This window comes from Armigeres subalbatus, chromosome 2 (assembly GCF_024139115.2).
Source record: "Armigeres subalbatus isolate Guangzhou_Male chromosome 2, GZ_Asu_2, whole genome shotgun sequence".
NCBI lineage: Eukaryota > Metazoa > Arthropoda > Insecta > Diptera > Culicidae > Armigeres > Armigeres subalbatus.
The window spans coordinates 180,220,281-180,237,596 of NC_085140.1; the positions used below are offsets into that span (position 1 = coordinate 180,220,281).

Here is a 17,316-nt window from a genome sequence, read left to right on the forward strand (position 1 = left end):
TCGCCCCTATCGACGACATCGCTACTGTCAACGGAGACTCATCGACGAGATCCATCGGCCATCGCCAGCCAGAGTCCCAGATACCAAACCGCAAGTACCCCAAGCATGTTGTGACGTCACAGGTTAGAAACTCCCATGTCGGGAAATAAATAGTATGTAAAATTATAATCCGTTGAGTAGCGCATTTCCTTCAGAAGCAAGCATTCCCTTGGTTAGTACACCACAGTTTTCTTCTCTAGTCGACCCCTTTTCGGACTCATAAGGAGTCACCAAGCCTCGCCCGTTGTGGTCTGAGTGAATTCTCTCCCGTGGACAGCTTTTGAGCTCCCTTTTCTACGACGTTGTTTGTCGACAGTTCCACTTTGTTCCATTGATTGGCAAGTGTCGCGAAACACACGGATGTGTGTATGCTCCTGCTGAAGGTGAGTTTCTTTGGTGAGTGGTAGGTATTACGGTCAGAAGAGAAATTGACCCTGAAATTGTCTCGTTTCCTAGCTTCGGTAGCTAGCAGGTAACAATTTGGCGCCCAGCTAAAACTTAAATTCTTTTACATTACCACCCCACCCCTTCCAGGAGGAGCAAAAACAGATCCTGTTTAGTTTGTCTTCGTCCTCCAAACGAAGAGTTTTTTTTTCCTAAGTTGAGAACGGTCTAATCAATTCATAAATCGCGATGGACGTCGAATTTGATTTACTGTACCAAAATCTTTTACTACATCACCTCGAACGAGAGGAGATAGAGTACGAGCTCGCGATTCGTGGTCTCCCATTTACGGAAACTGAAACGCGCGCGGCTTTAATGAGACGTTTAAAAGATCACATTAGAACAGATCCTAACGCCGGTATCGACATTTCGAATTACGACGTTCCGGCAGAAACCGAGATTAAGCATATTATTGCCAAAGTCAAGGAAATTCGGAGTTTCTTGGCTCCGAGAAATAAATACGACGGTTTACGCGAAAGCCTAAAACTCGATTAGCTCACTATTACAAGCGAGCTAAACGTATAACGGAAATTACCGAAAACGACGATGAACTCGCGGGGATAGATGGATTAATTGTATGCATTCGTGAAACATTCAATAATCATTTTTCGATATACGCATCCGCCGGGCCGAGCGATATGATGGAGAAATTGAATCAATCGATTTCAAGTCTTCTGATTTCCAATCAAAACGCGTCGAGTAACAGTAAGCAACAAAACACGATTTCCACCGCCGAGGTAGAAATCAATCCGCCGGGAGAATCATCTAACACGCGATCGCGAAACGACAAATCAATCAAAGACACGCCCAACCAGTCCAATTCGCTGGATGGTGGAGCAAATGCCATGCCATTTGCTCTTCAACAGTGGTTCATGCGTGACCCACAGATCCAAAACTGGGTTCAGCAGATGGTGAGGGAACAAGCATCGGAATATTTTGCTAATGCAAGCCGAACCAACTCGCATAGTGGGGTGCAGGGAACCGTACATTCGAAAGATTCTCGGAACAAATTGTCGCTACGGTCGAAAAATTCCTCTCAACGTTCGAGCTCAGAATCGCGAAAGTCCGTTGACACTGAAGCCGGTTGTTCTTCAGACGAGCCGCGAAATTCGTCGCGCGAAAAGAAACGTTTCCTCAAATCGGGAAACGGCGACCAGTTTCAGACTGGAAGCTCAAATACGACGGGTCGGATCACGGTCAAAGTCTGATGAAATTCCTTCGAGAGGTGGAGTTTTATTCGAAGTCGGAAAATATGTCGAACAGAGATCTCTTTCGGTCCGCGTTTCATCTGTTCAGTGGCGCCGCGAAAACATGGTTCATGACGGGCTTCGATAACGAGGATTTTACCTCATGGGAAGAGCTAAAGAGGAGCTCAAGAAGGAATTCTTGAGCCCCGACCACGATCACTCCACCGAAGTACGGGCAATTGCGAGAAAACAGGGACCCCAGGAAACATTTCATGATTATTTTCTGGAATTACAGAGAATTTTCAATTCGTTAACTCGACCTATGTCCGAACGCCGCAAATTCGAAATCGTGTTCCGTAATATGCGCGCGGATTATAAAGGACATGCGGTGTCCTCGGAAATCGACAACCTGGCCGATCTTAAAAGGTTCGGTAGGCGTCTAGACGCCACCTATTGGTTTAAATACCAGACTCAATCGAATGAACCCTCTAATACGCGCGGTAAACCTTCGCAAGTGAATGAGCTCAACGCGGGCGCGAAACCAAAACCGAATCCGAAGAGCGAATACGGAAAACAGAAATCGCGCACGTTCCACAATTCGTCATCTTACCCTCGGGGTTCGGATGAGGATTACCATCCGTCGCGGAGACAAAATGAAAACGCGTCGCAGTCGAAACAACAGAGTGCAGCTCCTTCCCAATTCAATCAACCAACTCCCAAATACTGTTTAAATTGTTTTGCTAAAGGACACCATACTCGAGACTGTGATCGTCCAAGGCAAAGATGTTGCCAGAAGTGTGGTTTCAAAAACGTTGAAACAGCTTCATGTCCGAACTGTTCAAAAAACGAACTGAAGGCTGTCGCAGAGGGCCGGCAGTGCAACTAAAATTAATGTCCCTTACCAACTCCATCGATGTTGCAGACGCTCTACAGAACCGAGGGTTCAACCGAGTGTCAGCTTCTGACTATGTACACACCCACGAGTACCAAATTAATGAAGCGATTATCAATGTCGAAAATGATGATAGGCCGTTTGTTGAACTATCCATTTTCGAAATTCCCCTCATAGGTTTGTTGGATAGCGGTGCACACCTAAGCATTCTTGGTTTTGGTGCCATCAACCTTATACGTAAATGTGGACTTCAAATTTTCCCGTCTGACGTGAATCTTCGCACCGCGAATGGACAGGAATTGGAAGTCACTGGTCGAGTCCACCTGCCAGTTACCTTTAATGGAGCAACTAAGATAATTGAAGCTCTCATAGCCCCCTCGCTCAAAAGAAGAATCCTTCTCGGGATGAATTTTTGGCGAGCATTCGAAATTCGTCCCACTGTCGGCCAATCGCAGGTCGAGGAAGTGGCTGTTGATGACGATGTGGCGAGAAATTTGTTAACGACCGGCGGTTCGGAGATTGAATTGACCGAAGAGCAACAAGCTTGCTTAGATGAAGTGAAGTCCTTATTCAAAGTTGCTTCAGATGGGGTACTGGAGACCACAGGGTGGATTAATCACCGTATTGAACTCACGGAGGAAGCCAAAAAGCTCCCAGCCGCATCGAGTCAATCCGTTTCCTACTTCTCCAAAGAAACAGGAGCAGATTAATCAAGCGCTGGACAAAATGCTAGAATGCAAGATTATTGAAAAGTCCTATAGTGACTGGGCGTTACGCTTAGTTCCGGTGGACAAATCAGATGGAACGGTTCGCCTTTGTCTGGATGCGCGAAAACTGAACGAACGTACGGTCAGGGACTCCTATCCCCTCCCTCATGCCGATCGTATCTTGAGCAGACTAGGACATGCGAATTTCATTTCAACAATAGACCTGTCGAAGGCCTTTCTGCAGGTTCCGCTGCATCCTAGATCTCGCAAGTTTACGGCATTCTCGGTATTGGGACGGGGACTGTTCCAGTTCACCCGGATGCCATTCGGCCTGGTGAATAGCCCAGCGACCCTCTCGAGGCTAATGGACCGGGTCCTAGGCGGGGGTGAGCTGGAACCAAACGTTTTCGTTTATCTGGACGATATTATCGTTATAAGCGAAACGTTTGAGGAGCACCTGACCATACTTCAGGAGGTTGCATCCCGACTTAGAGCTGCCAATCTGTCTATAAACTTGGAGAAGTCACATTTTTGCGTGGCCGAAGTAACGTACTTAGGTTACATTTTAGGTCGAGATGGTCTGAGACCGAATCCAGACCGAGTAGCCGCGATTGTAAATTTTGAACGTCCTTCGTCATTACGGTCGTTAAGAAGATTTTTAGGGATGTGTAACTACTATAGAAGGTTTTGGCCAAGTATAGTGGTTACACACAACACCTCACAGATCTGCTTAAAAATAAGCCTAAAACGATTTCCTGGAATGATCAAGCGGAAGCTTCATTCAACAAAATAAAGGAACGTTTGATAAGTGCCCCTATCTTAGCTAATCCGAATTTTGACCTCCCGTTTGCCATACACTGTGACGCAAGCGATTCGGCAATCGCAGCTGTACTGACGCAAACACAGGAGGACATCGAGAAACCAGTTGCTTATTTTTCGCAGAAGTTGTCTACTATACAGCAACGGTATTGCGCGACCGAAAAAGAGGGTCTCGCGGTCCTCAATTCGATCGAAAAATTCCGGTGTTATGTGGAGGGCAGCAAATTTACAGTCTATACAGACTCATCCGCACTGACGTATATAATGCGAAGTAGCTGGCGCACTTCCTCACGTCTATGCCGCTGGAGCATAGAGCTTCAGAGGTATGAGATGACTATTGTACATCGTCGAGGAGTGGACAACATAGTCGCTGATGCTCTATCCCGGTCCGTAGAAGAGATACAAATCTCCGATGCGAACTGCGGGTGGTATGTGAATCTTAAAAGTAAAGTCGAGTCGGATCCGGAGAAATTTAAAGATTTCCGGATAGAGCGGGAATTCTCAAGAAGCTAGTGTCCACAAAGGACGATCTTTTGGACTACAGGTTCTCCTGGAAGGACTGTGTCCCAGAATCTCTACGAGAAGCGATTCTCGTAGAAGCGCATGACGATAAGTTGCATCTTGGGTCCGATAAGACGCTGGCTCTAATCAAGAAGAAATACTTCTGGCCCAGGATGCAAGAGTACGTCCGAAATTACGTTAGGAAATGTTCCATTTGCCGGAAAAATAAGCCCGCCAATAGATCCCAAATACCAGAGCCAGGCCAACAACGGCTGACTAATAAGCCCTTTCAAATTGTGGCATTGATTTTATCCAATCCCTCCCTCGTTCCAAGAATGGAAATACTCACCTGCTGGTCGTTATGGACCTATTTTCAAAATGGTGTGTACTTACCGCCGTTAGAAAAATTTCCGCTCCACTTGTCACAAGAATCCTGGAAGAATCTTGGTTCAGACGGTATTCGGTACCGGAGTACATAATAACTGACAATGCGTCTACCTTTTTGTCGGCAGAATTCAAAGCGATGTTGTCCAAATATAAAATTCAACACTGGAGAAATGCTCGGTACCATAGCCAAGCAAATCCCGTGGAGCGCCTAAATCGCACGATAAATGCGTGCATTCGATCCTACGTGAAGGACAATCAAAAACTCTGGGACACGCGAGTGTCCGAGATCGAGCATTGCCTAAACTGTACCCCCCACACAGTAACAGGATATTCCCCCTATCGGATACTTTTCGGGCACGAAATAGTTGAGACAGGAGAGGAACATAGGATGGATAGGGAAAAGGTTGAGGTATCGGAGGAAGGTAGATTGGAAAGGAAGGAAAGAATCGACGAGCAAGTTTATTCCACGGTACAGAAAAACCTCAAGAAAAGTCATGAAAAGAACATTAACACCTACAATTTACGAAACAAACAAACGGCTCCGGTCTACGTAGTTGGCCAGAGAGTATACCGTCGTAATTTTCGATTATCCTCCGCGGCGAACGCCTATAACGCCAAACTGGATGCCTTGTACGTTCCTTGCACCGTCATTGCCAGAGTCGGAACCAGCTCATATGAACTGGCGGACGAGACGGAAAGCCTATTGGTGTGTTTTCCGTATGCGATCTGAAGCCAGAATCCTAAAAAAAAAACATTCATTCAGTATTATAATCTTCAATTGGGTCGTTTTATTTGAAAAACATGTACCTGCATAACGTCGTCCGGACGACACAACCAAATTTAACCTCGGATTGATCCCCGGGAACTAAAAGATAAAAATAAGCTCAATGAAATTCAATAATCAAGGCCAATGTCACAGTCGATGCCTTGTTATAGCTCAATGAACAATTTACCTGGCAAATCCGCAATTTAGTTTCATCCGACTGCATGTTCTCACCATCAGCTGACCCTCCAGACTAGTAATGAAAATCGGACCGGTAAATGCTCTCCTGATCACTGATGAATGCGCGCTTCGAGAACCGGCTGTTGGGTGAGACTTCGTGGAAAAATCGCCGGAAAACTCGCGAAATCAGTGGAAAACCGCGTTATTGATGGGCGCTTGCATGCACCGCCGTTTGTATTCGCGATGAGTTGTAAACAAATGTTGACGATTAGACAGCTCTCAACACAGGAGTGTTGGTAGGTTGAGTTACCACAAATGAGTGCCTTTCCTTTATCGTGAGTGCGATGATGGTAAATGGATTATTCACAGTGGGCCTTATAGAGGCAAATATTTATCATAAATCATAGATTGATTAATGTTTCAAATAGTTTTGCAATTAATTTATGCCAAATCAATGGCAAATTCTACACATTCAGAGGGGACGATGGGGTAATGTAACCAGTGGTTCCAAATTGGACTTGCAGCTTCCGCCGCAATGTATATTTTGGTCACTTGCAAAACCACCGTGTACTCCGACACCCGGTAACTCACGTTATAGCAGTTTGAGCGGGGCAAAAGATGAGAGCCCCCTAGTTCTCTCATTTGCCAGTAGATGGAACCGGAAGTGTTGCCAAAATGAGTGGTAGCTTCGGCAATGTTCGCTACCCTCGTCGTGATTCCCCGACCTACTGAGCTCAGCTTTAGCCAAGGAGATTATTCGGTCCGTGACTACAAGCGGGAGTAGTAGTGCGCGCCGTGTGTTTCCCAAATCAAAGTGAAAGTTTGTAAATTGTTAATCTACATGTGGTGTACAATCTAAGTTGTTTGTTCGTTTCAGGAAAAATAAAGTTATAAGCTATAAAGCAAGTTAATAGATAGTAGTGCTTGAACAGATCAAAACTAGGTGTATTTGAATTATATACACACTCAACAAGAAAAGAAAAAGGTAATTAGTCTTTAGACAAACAAATATAATAGGAGAGCCAAGAAAAGTGACGTCACATGGGGTCTAATCACGTGGGCAGGTCCTAGTGGGCCTTTTGTTCCTTTCTTCTATTCCTTGGTCAACAGGTGGTGATTTGGCATTCCCCAGGGCGAAAGTTGGACCGATTCCCGAACCAGCGCACGCAAATTCCCGCCGCAAGCTATAGTTCCGGATAGAATTGGGATCGCTCCAACGTCGCCGGCGTTTCGATTGAGCCGCGTGGGTAGGTTCCGCCATTGTGGAACGGGCCGGACCGCACCTTTGTTCCAAGCCGTCGTCCATTGCTCTCGCTAAGCGTTTTTCGTCATCGAACCCCACGCCAGCTCGTATCGTGCGAAGCCAGTTCGGAAACAGCCTTGGTACACCACAAGCCGGGTCGCTTCGTCTGAAATCAAGCCGGGGACCGTCGTCAACGCCACAAGCCACCAGGAAGTCCAGTCCGGAATCGTCGCCGACCGCCGACAGTCAGCTCGTATCGTCCAAAATTCGAGCCGGCACGCCGCCGACGAAGAAATCCTGCTCGCACCGTCTGAAATCGAGCCTAAACCGGCGCCGACTACCGGAATTTCGGCCACCGTCAAGCCCGACCGCCTCTGCCAAGCCGGAGCCCACTCGTACCGTCCGAAATCGAGCCGAACCCGTCGCCGAACATCGGAATCTCGTCCACTGTCAAGCCCGAGCGCCTCTGCCAAGCCGGAGCCCACTCGTATCGTCCAAACTCGAGCCGAACCCGTCGCTGACCATTGGAATTACGTCCATCGTCAAGCCCGAGCGCCTCTACCAAGCTGGATGCGTTTTGCGCCGTTCGAAATTGGGCCTGAATCGTCGCCATCAGAAGCCGAGAAGCGTAGCAGCTATCGTCCCACCTACGCCGCGGCCAATCCTATCGATCGCCCCTATCGACGACATCGCTACTGTCAACGGAGACTCATCGACGAGATCCATCGGCCATCGCCAGCCAGAGTCCCAGATACCAAACCGCAAGTACCCCAAGCATGTTGTGACGTCACAGGTTAGAAACTCCCATGTCGGGAAATAAATAGTATGTAAAATTATAATCCGTTGAGTAGCGCATTTCCTTCAGAAGCAAGCATTCCCTTGGTTAGTACACCACAGTTTTCTTCTCTAGTCGACCCCTTTTCGGACTCATAAGGAGTCACCAAGCCTCGCCCGTTGTGGTCTGAGTGAATTCTCTCCGTGGACAGCTTTTGAGCTATCTTTTCTACGACGTTGTTTGTCGACAGTTCCACTTTGTTCCATTGATTGGCAAGTGTCGCGAAACACACGGATGTGTGTATGCTCCTGCTGAAGGTGAGTTTCTTTGGTGAGTGGTAGGTATTACGGTCAGAAGAGAAATTGACCCTGAAATTGTCTCGTTTCCTAGCTTCGGTAGCTAGCAGGTAACAATATTTTTCCTTCAAAAAAACGCGGAATTTTCGAATTTCTGTGCGTATACAGGAACAACTTTTGTTATTGAATTCGACAGCACATGCAATTTTAAAATTTGGGGAGACTTGATCCCCTTTATATGATATTTACGCAATAAATATTTTTTCCTGCAAAACCCTTCATCAAATCTATAAAATCTACAACAAATTAGAAGCTTGAGAACAGATTTATACTTTTTTTAATTTTTTCGCAATATTTTTGTATGGGTGACTAATGGAGGATCAAGTGTCCCCATATTGAGGCAATAAATTCAAATCCAAATATCCTAAAACTTTAACGGAATGTAGACATGTTTATCAGTACAGATCATTAAGCACATTTATGGCTTTATGCCATTAAAGTTGATTAATAATTATTTTCGAGCGTCTTAGGGGAAAATGTTACACGGTTTTAAAAAAAATTATCTTCCTTTTACTTCCACTAGTTTGCTAGTGGAAGTAAAAGGAAGATATTTCTTTTAAAACCATGAAAAGTTGTTCAAATTTTACGTTGCCAAAAAACAAATCTTTAGGAAGGTCGAAACATGAAACCGCCCTGCAGAATAAATAAGGTTGTCATTCCAAAAAATAGCTCACCACATAAAGGTCATTTGTCTAGAGGATCTATACTAAAAAATACGCTAGAACAAAACTACTTTAGTTCTCGATAAAACAGGGGGTGATCAAATCTCCCCGGAGATCACGTCTCCCCACCTTCCCCCAACTTTAATATCTCAGTCCCGTTATAATATTTTTTCGATTTATTTTCACGAAAACTTTTCTTATAAAAAATATGTTTTGGATAATGAAGAAGTATTTTACGGACACAAGTTCATTTTCTGCAAAAATTATCGAAAAAAGGTCATATAATTGCAAAAAATCAAAAGTAACATGTAGGATGCTCATTATGGTCCACATAAGAATAAAAAAAAGTTTAACAATCGAAAAATGATTTGATTTTGACGAATATAGCCAATATATGACTCCAAATGCGAATATCTTCTATATAAGGCTCGAGCCTGTACCCTTGCATATGTGAGGCGAAACTTCGTAATGTCGTAATGTCTATTTTACAAATGCTTTAGAGAAATCTACGAAATTTGCCATGGTGTATTTCAACAGTATGTTTACTTCTACGGCTATCCTTTATCCAACGAGGAAACTCATTGTTCATATTTAGAGCTCGTGGAAGGTTTGTTTAAAAAAATGTGTTTAAGGAAACATAGATAGGATTCAATCCTATGGGTATAGAGGGTAACAAAAGTAAATAAACTCAAAGATATCTGTTCACACATGAAGTTTCAAAATTACATCAAATGAACAAATTCTTTGTATTCGAACTAGGATTTGTTATTTTATCTGGAAAACAACATCGTGCTGAAATAGTCACCATGGAAATATTCGCAGTAGTAACAACCCCCAATTTTTTGAATTGCTACAAAAAACAACATGGGCGTAGCCAAGATTTCGATTGGGGGGGGGGGGGGTCTTCTGAATCGTAGTTTTATGGTAGTTTTATAAAAACACATGAATATTAGTGCTTGGTACTTTTTCCTTCTAAGCTCCAAACACTTGGAAACCAAATCCACAACCAACAGTAAAGGCTGAATCACAAGAGCGCGTTGCGCGTCAGCGCCGTGGAAATTCCGCAGAATTGCCAATAAACATTCCTGAGAATTTCGCGAAATTCCTGTGTAAATTCCATATTTTTCCCTGAAAGTTTCGAATAATTTCTTGTGAAAATTTCAAAGAATTTCTCCAGGAATTCCACCGAAATATTGTACAGAAATTATACCGAAAACAAATTCAACAAGGAATTTTTGGAGGAATTGCTAGATTAATTCCTAAAGAAATCCTGAAAGAATTCCGGTGGAAACTTCAAGATTTCCACTGGACATCCTCCAGAAGTTTCTTCGAAAATTCCTCCGGGAGTTCCTCCGGGAATTCTTCCAGGAGTTCAACCGGCAGATCCTCCAAGAATTCCTCCAAGATTACCTCCGAGAATTATTCCGGTAGTTCTATCGGCAGTTCCTACGGGGCCTCTGCCGGAAATTTCTCCAGGAATTTCTGCCGGGAATTTCTCCAGAATTTCCTCCGGGAATTATACAGAAATTCCTCCAAAAGCTCCTCAAGGAATTCTCCTGGAGGTCCTCTGATGATGATGATGGTCCTGCTACATACCCCTACAAAGGTTTCAGCTAGACGAGATTTGTCTATAAGATGAATTCTCCAAGATTTTTTTCCTAGAAGTCTTCTGGTAAATTCACTGGCAATTCCTCCGGGGGTTCATTTAAAATTTCTCCCGGGAGTTTCTTCAGAAATTCCTCCCGGTGTTCCACCAGTAGCTCTTCCAGGAGATCATTCAGGCTTTTTTCAGGAAATCATTTAGGCTTTCTTCAGAAAATTAGCTGGAAATTCCTCTCGAAGTTCTTCTGATAGTTTTTCTTGGAGTTTCTCCGGGAGGTCCTCTAGGAATTTTTCTAGGAGTTTCTCCTGAAATTTTTCCGGGAGTTCTTACGGGAGCTCCTCCGGCAGTTCCTACGTGAATTCCTCCGGGAGATCCACCAGCAGTTTTATGAGCATTTCTCCGGGAGTTTCACCGGCAGTTCCTCCGGGTGTTCCTTTGAGAAGGAACTCCCGGAGTAATTTCCGGAGGAACTCCCAGAGGAATTTCTGTAGGAATTCCCGGAGAAATTATCAGAGGAATTTTCGGAAGAACTGCCGGAGGAACTTCTAGATGAATTTATTGAAGAACTACAGGAAGAATTTCCGGAGGAAATCCTGGAGGAACTCTCGTAGGAACTTCTGGATGAACTTCCGTAAGAATTCCAGGAGAAACTCCTGGAAGAATTCTTAAATGACCTCCCGGAGGAGCTCCCAGAGAAATTTTTCGAGGAACTTCTGAAGGAATTTGTAGATAAGCCTAAATTGAATTTCTATAGGAACTTACGAAATCCCATTTCCCTTGAAATTCCTGTCAAATATCCTCAAAGAATCCCCTGTGAAGTTCCTGGAGGGATTACTAGAGGAACTTTTGGAAAAACTCCTGGGGGAGCTCCCGGAGGAACTCCTACAAACACTTCCAGAGGAATTCTCACAAGGTAGTACTGAAATAATTATTGGAGAAGTTCATGAAGGAATTTCTGGAAAAATATCTGAAGGAATTCCCGAAAAAAATACCAGGAGGAATTAATGCAGAAATTCCCAGATGAAATCCTGAGAGTATTCCCAGATGAATTGCTGTTCTTTGTTTGTTCTGAAAAAAATCCTGGAAGAATTTTTGAAGGATATCCTTGAGGAACTCCCAAACTAATTTCCAAATGAAATTCTGGAGTAAATTCCGAGTGAAGTCCGGAAAGAACTCTAGGACAATTTCGCGGAAAAAATGCAGGAGAAATTCTTGAAGGAAGGGAAGAATTTCCGGGGAAATACTTGGACGAGTTCCTGAAGAAATTCCTAAAGAAATTTCTAGAGGAATTTTTGTAGGATATTCTGAAATAATTGCGGAAAAAAATCCAGAATGTAATTCTAGAGGATTTCGCAATTGAATTTATAGAGGTATTCCCGGAAAAATTCCTGGAAGTTATCCCGGAGGAATTTAAGGAAGAGTTCCTGGAGGAATGCCCGAAGCAGTTTCTAGAAGAATTTCCGAAGAAATTTTTTATAGATTAGCAGATGAAATTATGGAGCGAAATCGGAGGATTTCCGTCATAAATTACTGAAGAAACTTCTAGTGGAATTTTGGGAGGAAATTCCGTATGTATTCTTGGAGGAACTCTAGAATGCATTCCTGAAGGAAATGCCAGAGATTTTCCTGGAAGAATAGGCGAAGAAATGCCTAGAAATAAAACTTGAAGGAAGAAGATATCTTCAAGAAACTTTCCTAAACAAATTGATTTGGGGGTTTCTAGATAAGGAGAAATTACAATTACAGGAGAAGGATTTTCAAACGATTTTCAGAGGAATTTGTGGATAACTTTCCGGAGTAATTCAGAAGTTCCCAGGGGAGCTTCTAGAAGGATTTCTAGGAGAATTCTTGAGCCCGAAAAGTTTCGAGTTGTTTTGAACTTTCATATAGTATGGATCCTGGATACTCTTATAAGTTTTTTGGGAATCTTTTGAATTTCAAAAACCTATTTCTGAATATGATTGGATTGTAAAGTGCACATGTTTCAGCGAATTCATTTCAGTACCCGTTCAAACATCCCACCATTTAGGGGGGACGGTCCCCCTCTGGCTACGCCCTTGAAAAACAATTTTGGGCTTCGTGGCCATTCAGTTCACGGCGCTATCAGTCTAAGTGCATTCACACACCCTGAGATTCTCGTTGGTATTCAAGGAAAAATTTCTGTTACTAAAAGTTTTGAGTAATATTCTGTCATTTGAAAATAATATTTCAGTTTATCTTGCTAAAATTTGGTAAGATGTTGCTTAAACTAAATGTCCTCCTTTTTCGCTACGATTTGGGTGAATGTCCTCTTTTGGAATAATTTCATGTGGTCACCCTAGGCCAACGCAACACCGGACAGTCGTGAGATTGAATGAATGGCAAAAATCGCTTCTGAAGACACTCCTCCTTATATGTTTTCCCATTTATGGTCGCTCCAGTGATGAAAACTTTAGTTTTCTTTCCACAACTACAGATGCTATGACATTTTATCATCAATTTGTGAGCCATCTTGCTTGCATAGACATATTTGAACTTTCCTGGGGCATTACCCTTCCATATGGCAAGGTAAAACCTGTGTCCCGGAAATTGAAAGTCAATTTTAATATTAATTTCATCGCCCATCAAAATACATTAATTGTATTTCGTCAGAACTTGCTCGATCAGCATTCTTGCGCGATGTTTGGCAACCATCTATTTCAGGCTGCTGCTGGGGCGCTTACTGACATCATTCGACTTGAAACCTTCGCGTCGACAGATTATTTGAGTTGTTCTGTACGGCGCAGTGAACCTTTCCGCTAAATCACGCAAGGAAATCCCAAAATGGTTTCGAACTGTTTGCAGACTTTCACTTGTAGTTTCTGGTCGTATGTTCCACTTCTACGATTGTTTTGTTCTACGTGATCCAGCAATAGTGTTTCCCGATAACGTTTGACAGTTTTACAGTCAATTTCGCAAATTTTAGATACTTTGAAATCATTCCTCCTGACCATGTTGGATTTCCAACGTGAGTATGCAAAATTTGTTCCCATCTCTCGCGTTCCATTTTCGATAACCTTTAAAGTGCTTTGAATGTGAGCATCAATACTGATGAAACTTTCACCATAAATTAAACAAACCTTCCGCAACGATGTGATAGATTTTACTTCTCGGTACGGCCACCAGAGGCGCCGCAGTAATTGGAAAGAAACGTCCAAATACTAAGTGGATCAAGCTTTAGTGTTTTTGGGACACCCTATTGTGCATACTGTTCCACCTACTACACGGACAGCCTGTTTATTCTACTGGACTGTTGGTTGCTGGTCATTAGTAGAATTTGATGGCCCATCTCCGTAGATTTTATTCCCTTTCCGGATTCAAACGATGAATCACGATCACATTGCATTGATGAGCTACAAACAGGTTGTCTTTTTACGCTGAAAAAGGCTCGAACAGTTAGTCGAACAATATTGAAATCAGCGTTGTCCTACACTCCATCTAAACGATTTTAAAGTCTTAACTAAGTAAGTGCAACTAATAGAGGGATGTCTTTTTGCTCAAACATATTTTTGCTTCTTCTTATAAGCTCCGAATTCGTCACGTTGATTTCATTACGTTTGGCATTTCGGCAGCTCACCTTTACACAGAGCTCTAATCAGTCTGAGGGTTCGCAGATGCTACACATTCGTATCTGCTTCTTTCTCAATTATTCATCGCTCTGGAGCTTGGAGATTCATGTCGTAGGTTTCGAAACCAGCCTAAGATTGAGTTACGCTTTTATGATTTACTCCATTGACTCCATCCAAAGGTGCAAGAAATGGGTCATCTAAAAACAAATTATAGTCGTTCCATACTCTTCCGACCAGCTGCCTGACTAATTGTTTCACCCCCCAACTTTCCTGGGCATAAAAAATCATCGCGTTAGCCTCATGATATACGAATGCAAAAATGGTAACTTGGCTTAGAAACCTCGCTGTTAATAACTGTGGAATTGCTGAACGAACTCTAAGCAGCGAGGCGGCAATGTGATGTGGTTTAGAAATTGGATTCGAAAGTGATTCACCTTAAGAGTAATTGAATTTAATTAAAAAACCGTCTTAGACAGAAGGAAGAATTATTTTGATCTAAACTGCTAGGGTGTTGGATAATTTACGAATAGATCATCAAATAAAAGTCAAATTTGTTTTCTAGTAGGTAATGTATAGCAAACATTCGAATGCACTAACTGAAGAAAGTAGCAAACAATCTCTTTTTCGTTACACTAAATTAATGATTTCGTGTGTGTTACTTCTACGTGAAGTTAAACGATTTACAATGATATGGAAATGCTAATATCATCTTCCAAACTTGGACGTAAATGTTCATGATAGCATTAGAGGCGAAAGTATAGAATTGATAGTTCCGTTATGCTACGTACACACCAGTCAAGCAGTTCGACCAACATTGACTCCACCCCCAAGAAAACGCTTCGGTTGCTGCTTTGTTGGAACGTGTGTGAAGTTGTTCGAACAACCATTTGACAGTTGGCGGCTCGGTTGGGAAAAATTAAAACGGTTTGATTTTGGTTTGAGTTGTCGGGGGTGGAGTCAAGGTTCGCCGAACATGTTTGAGCATTTGTAGTGAAGTTGCAAAAACCCCCATATATTTTTTTATGGTTGGTGCTCGAGTTGGTGCTTCGGTCGTTCGTGTGTGATATTGTTGGTCGAATAAATTGATTGTTCGTGTCGGTGTTGATAAAAATTGATGAATGTTTGAATAAACGGGAGGTGGAGTCAATGTTGGTCGAACTGCTTGACCGTGTGTACGTTCCATTAGGATACGGCAGGCATGAAGAATGTTTTTATAGAAGTCGATTTGAAAGCGAGCGGAGGGCAATATTTGTGATGGCATATATTGCCCTCCGCTCGCTTTCAAATCGACTTCTATAAAAACATTCTTCATGCCTGCCGTATCCTAACGGAACTATCAATTCTATACTTTCGCCTCTAATGCTATCATGAACATGTACGTCCAAGTTTGGAAGATGATATTAGCATTTCCATATCATTGTAAATCTTTTTCGTTATTTTATGCTGGGTAAGGTAGATATGACTTATTCGTTTTGAAAGAACCAAAGACCAACAATATCCTTACAACATGGCAATAAATACTCCAATCATCTACCTTCTCTGTCAAGCTTTTTGCGGTTTCACCGATTATCAACAAAACCTTTCCCGGTCTTTCGAACAAAAATACATCGTTCCTGTTGTGGAGAAGTGATTCGCCAATATTTATTTGCATAAATTTTCCTTTCCATCGAACCTTTTTTCTTTTCGTTCGCTGCAAACTTGTACAATCTTTTCACATTTCCCATAACCTACTCGGAACGGTGTTTTCCTTTTTAGATATCTTCAGAATTGGCGTGATATTGGCATGCAAAGCTCGGGCACGTCGCTGAGCACCCGTCAGCTGGTGGAGTTTGGGCTGCAAGTGGCCCGAGGCATCTCACATCTCCATTCGCTGGGTGTCCTGCACAAGGATATCGCCACCAGAAATTGTGTGTAAGTGAGGAAAGATGTTTGCTGTTTTATCGCTTTATTTCAGGTTCCATCAACGACAATGTTACGTCGTCGTATACATCGATACAGATGCAATTATTGCTGGAAATAAAGATGAAACAGAATATCGTTTGGCACTCAATTTAAATAAGTGTGCATTTTTTACTTTCCTTCATAGGATAGTACACGCACTCTGCGTCAATTCAACTTTAAAACCATAAGCCCATGCAAAATGCCAAGAATTGAGCCAAGAATTAGGTCATATTTCATGTGCTAGATGTGTGTATGCTGAGTAGGTACGTTGATAAATCCTACGATAGCAGACAGTACCAACTTCCAAGAAAATTTTCCCTGAAAAAGTTCAAATTGAATTTTATTCTTCCCAAGATACTTTCTCACAAGATAATGTATTCATAAATCTCTGCCTCCTGATGCATGTGTGTTGTATCCAATCACGAATCATAGCAGAGCAAGCAGCGACGAATTGTCTTGCGGTGTTCTGCGAATTCCACATCTGACACACTCCACCCCCGCCAGTTGGCAAGTGGCAACCATAATGGAGACATAAATTTCTCTCGTTTATGTCTACAAATTCGAATTCTTCGAAACACATGATATTTTCCATTCGCTTTTCCTTCCTCTCGTGTGTAGGCTCGATTCGGAGCAGAATGTACGAGTCTGTGATAACGCACTGTCGCGTGATGTGTTCCCAAATGATTACCACTGCCTTGGCGACAACGAGATCCGCCCGATCAAATGGATGGCACTGGAAACGCTGGAGAAAAAGTTCTACACCGCCTCGAGCGACATCTGGAGCCTGGGGGTGCTGCTGTGGGAGCTGGCCACACTGGCGGTGATGCCATTTGAGGTAAGTACGGCAAGTTTGGGCGCAATAAATGGGTTGCAGTCAAAGGGAATTTATTTGCGGTTGATTGAATGTCTATGCCAAATATGCCTGTATGAAAGACAAGGCCATGCAAAATGTTATTTAAAATAATTTACAAGTAGAGAAAACTAATAAGATATAGCCTCAGATCTGTATCTGTGATATAGCTTTTACCTTCTACATATTGTGCATTTAGACCAAAACTGTTTGTATGACGCTGATTAACTGGCAGCAAGGCCTACATTCTACGAGATTCAATCGGAAAAATAAAATATATATGCCACACTGCACGGTATTATCTGTCACAAAATCGAGCTTGTCTTGTCGCTGGCACGAAATTGAAGTTCGGAAGTCGATCTCCGCACTTCCAAACGCTC

The 17,316-nt window shown here is 43.0% G+C and overlaps 1 protein-coding gene across 6 annotated transcripts in view; it reads left to right on the forward strand.

Annotated features, from left to right (window-relative positions):
• LOC134211318 (tyrosine-protein kinase RYK) overlaps positions 1 to 17,316 on the forward strand; it is a 236,412-nt gene that overhangs the window by 188,236 nt on the left and 30,860 nt on the right. For 5 of the 6 annotated variants that reach the window (XM_062688071.1, XM_062688072.1, XM_062688074.1 and 2 more), the window contains 2 exons: positions 15,901 to 16,056; positions 16,705 to 16,921. In XM_062688071.1, coding sequence (XP_062544055.1) covers positions 15,901 to 16,056; positions 16,705 to 16,921 — 373 coding nt within the window. The remainder of the gene's footprint in view (positions 1 to 15,900; positions 16,057 to 16,704; positions 16,922 to 17,316) is intronic. The other variant, XM_062688075.1, reaches the window with a different exon arrangement.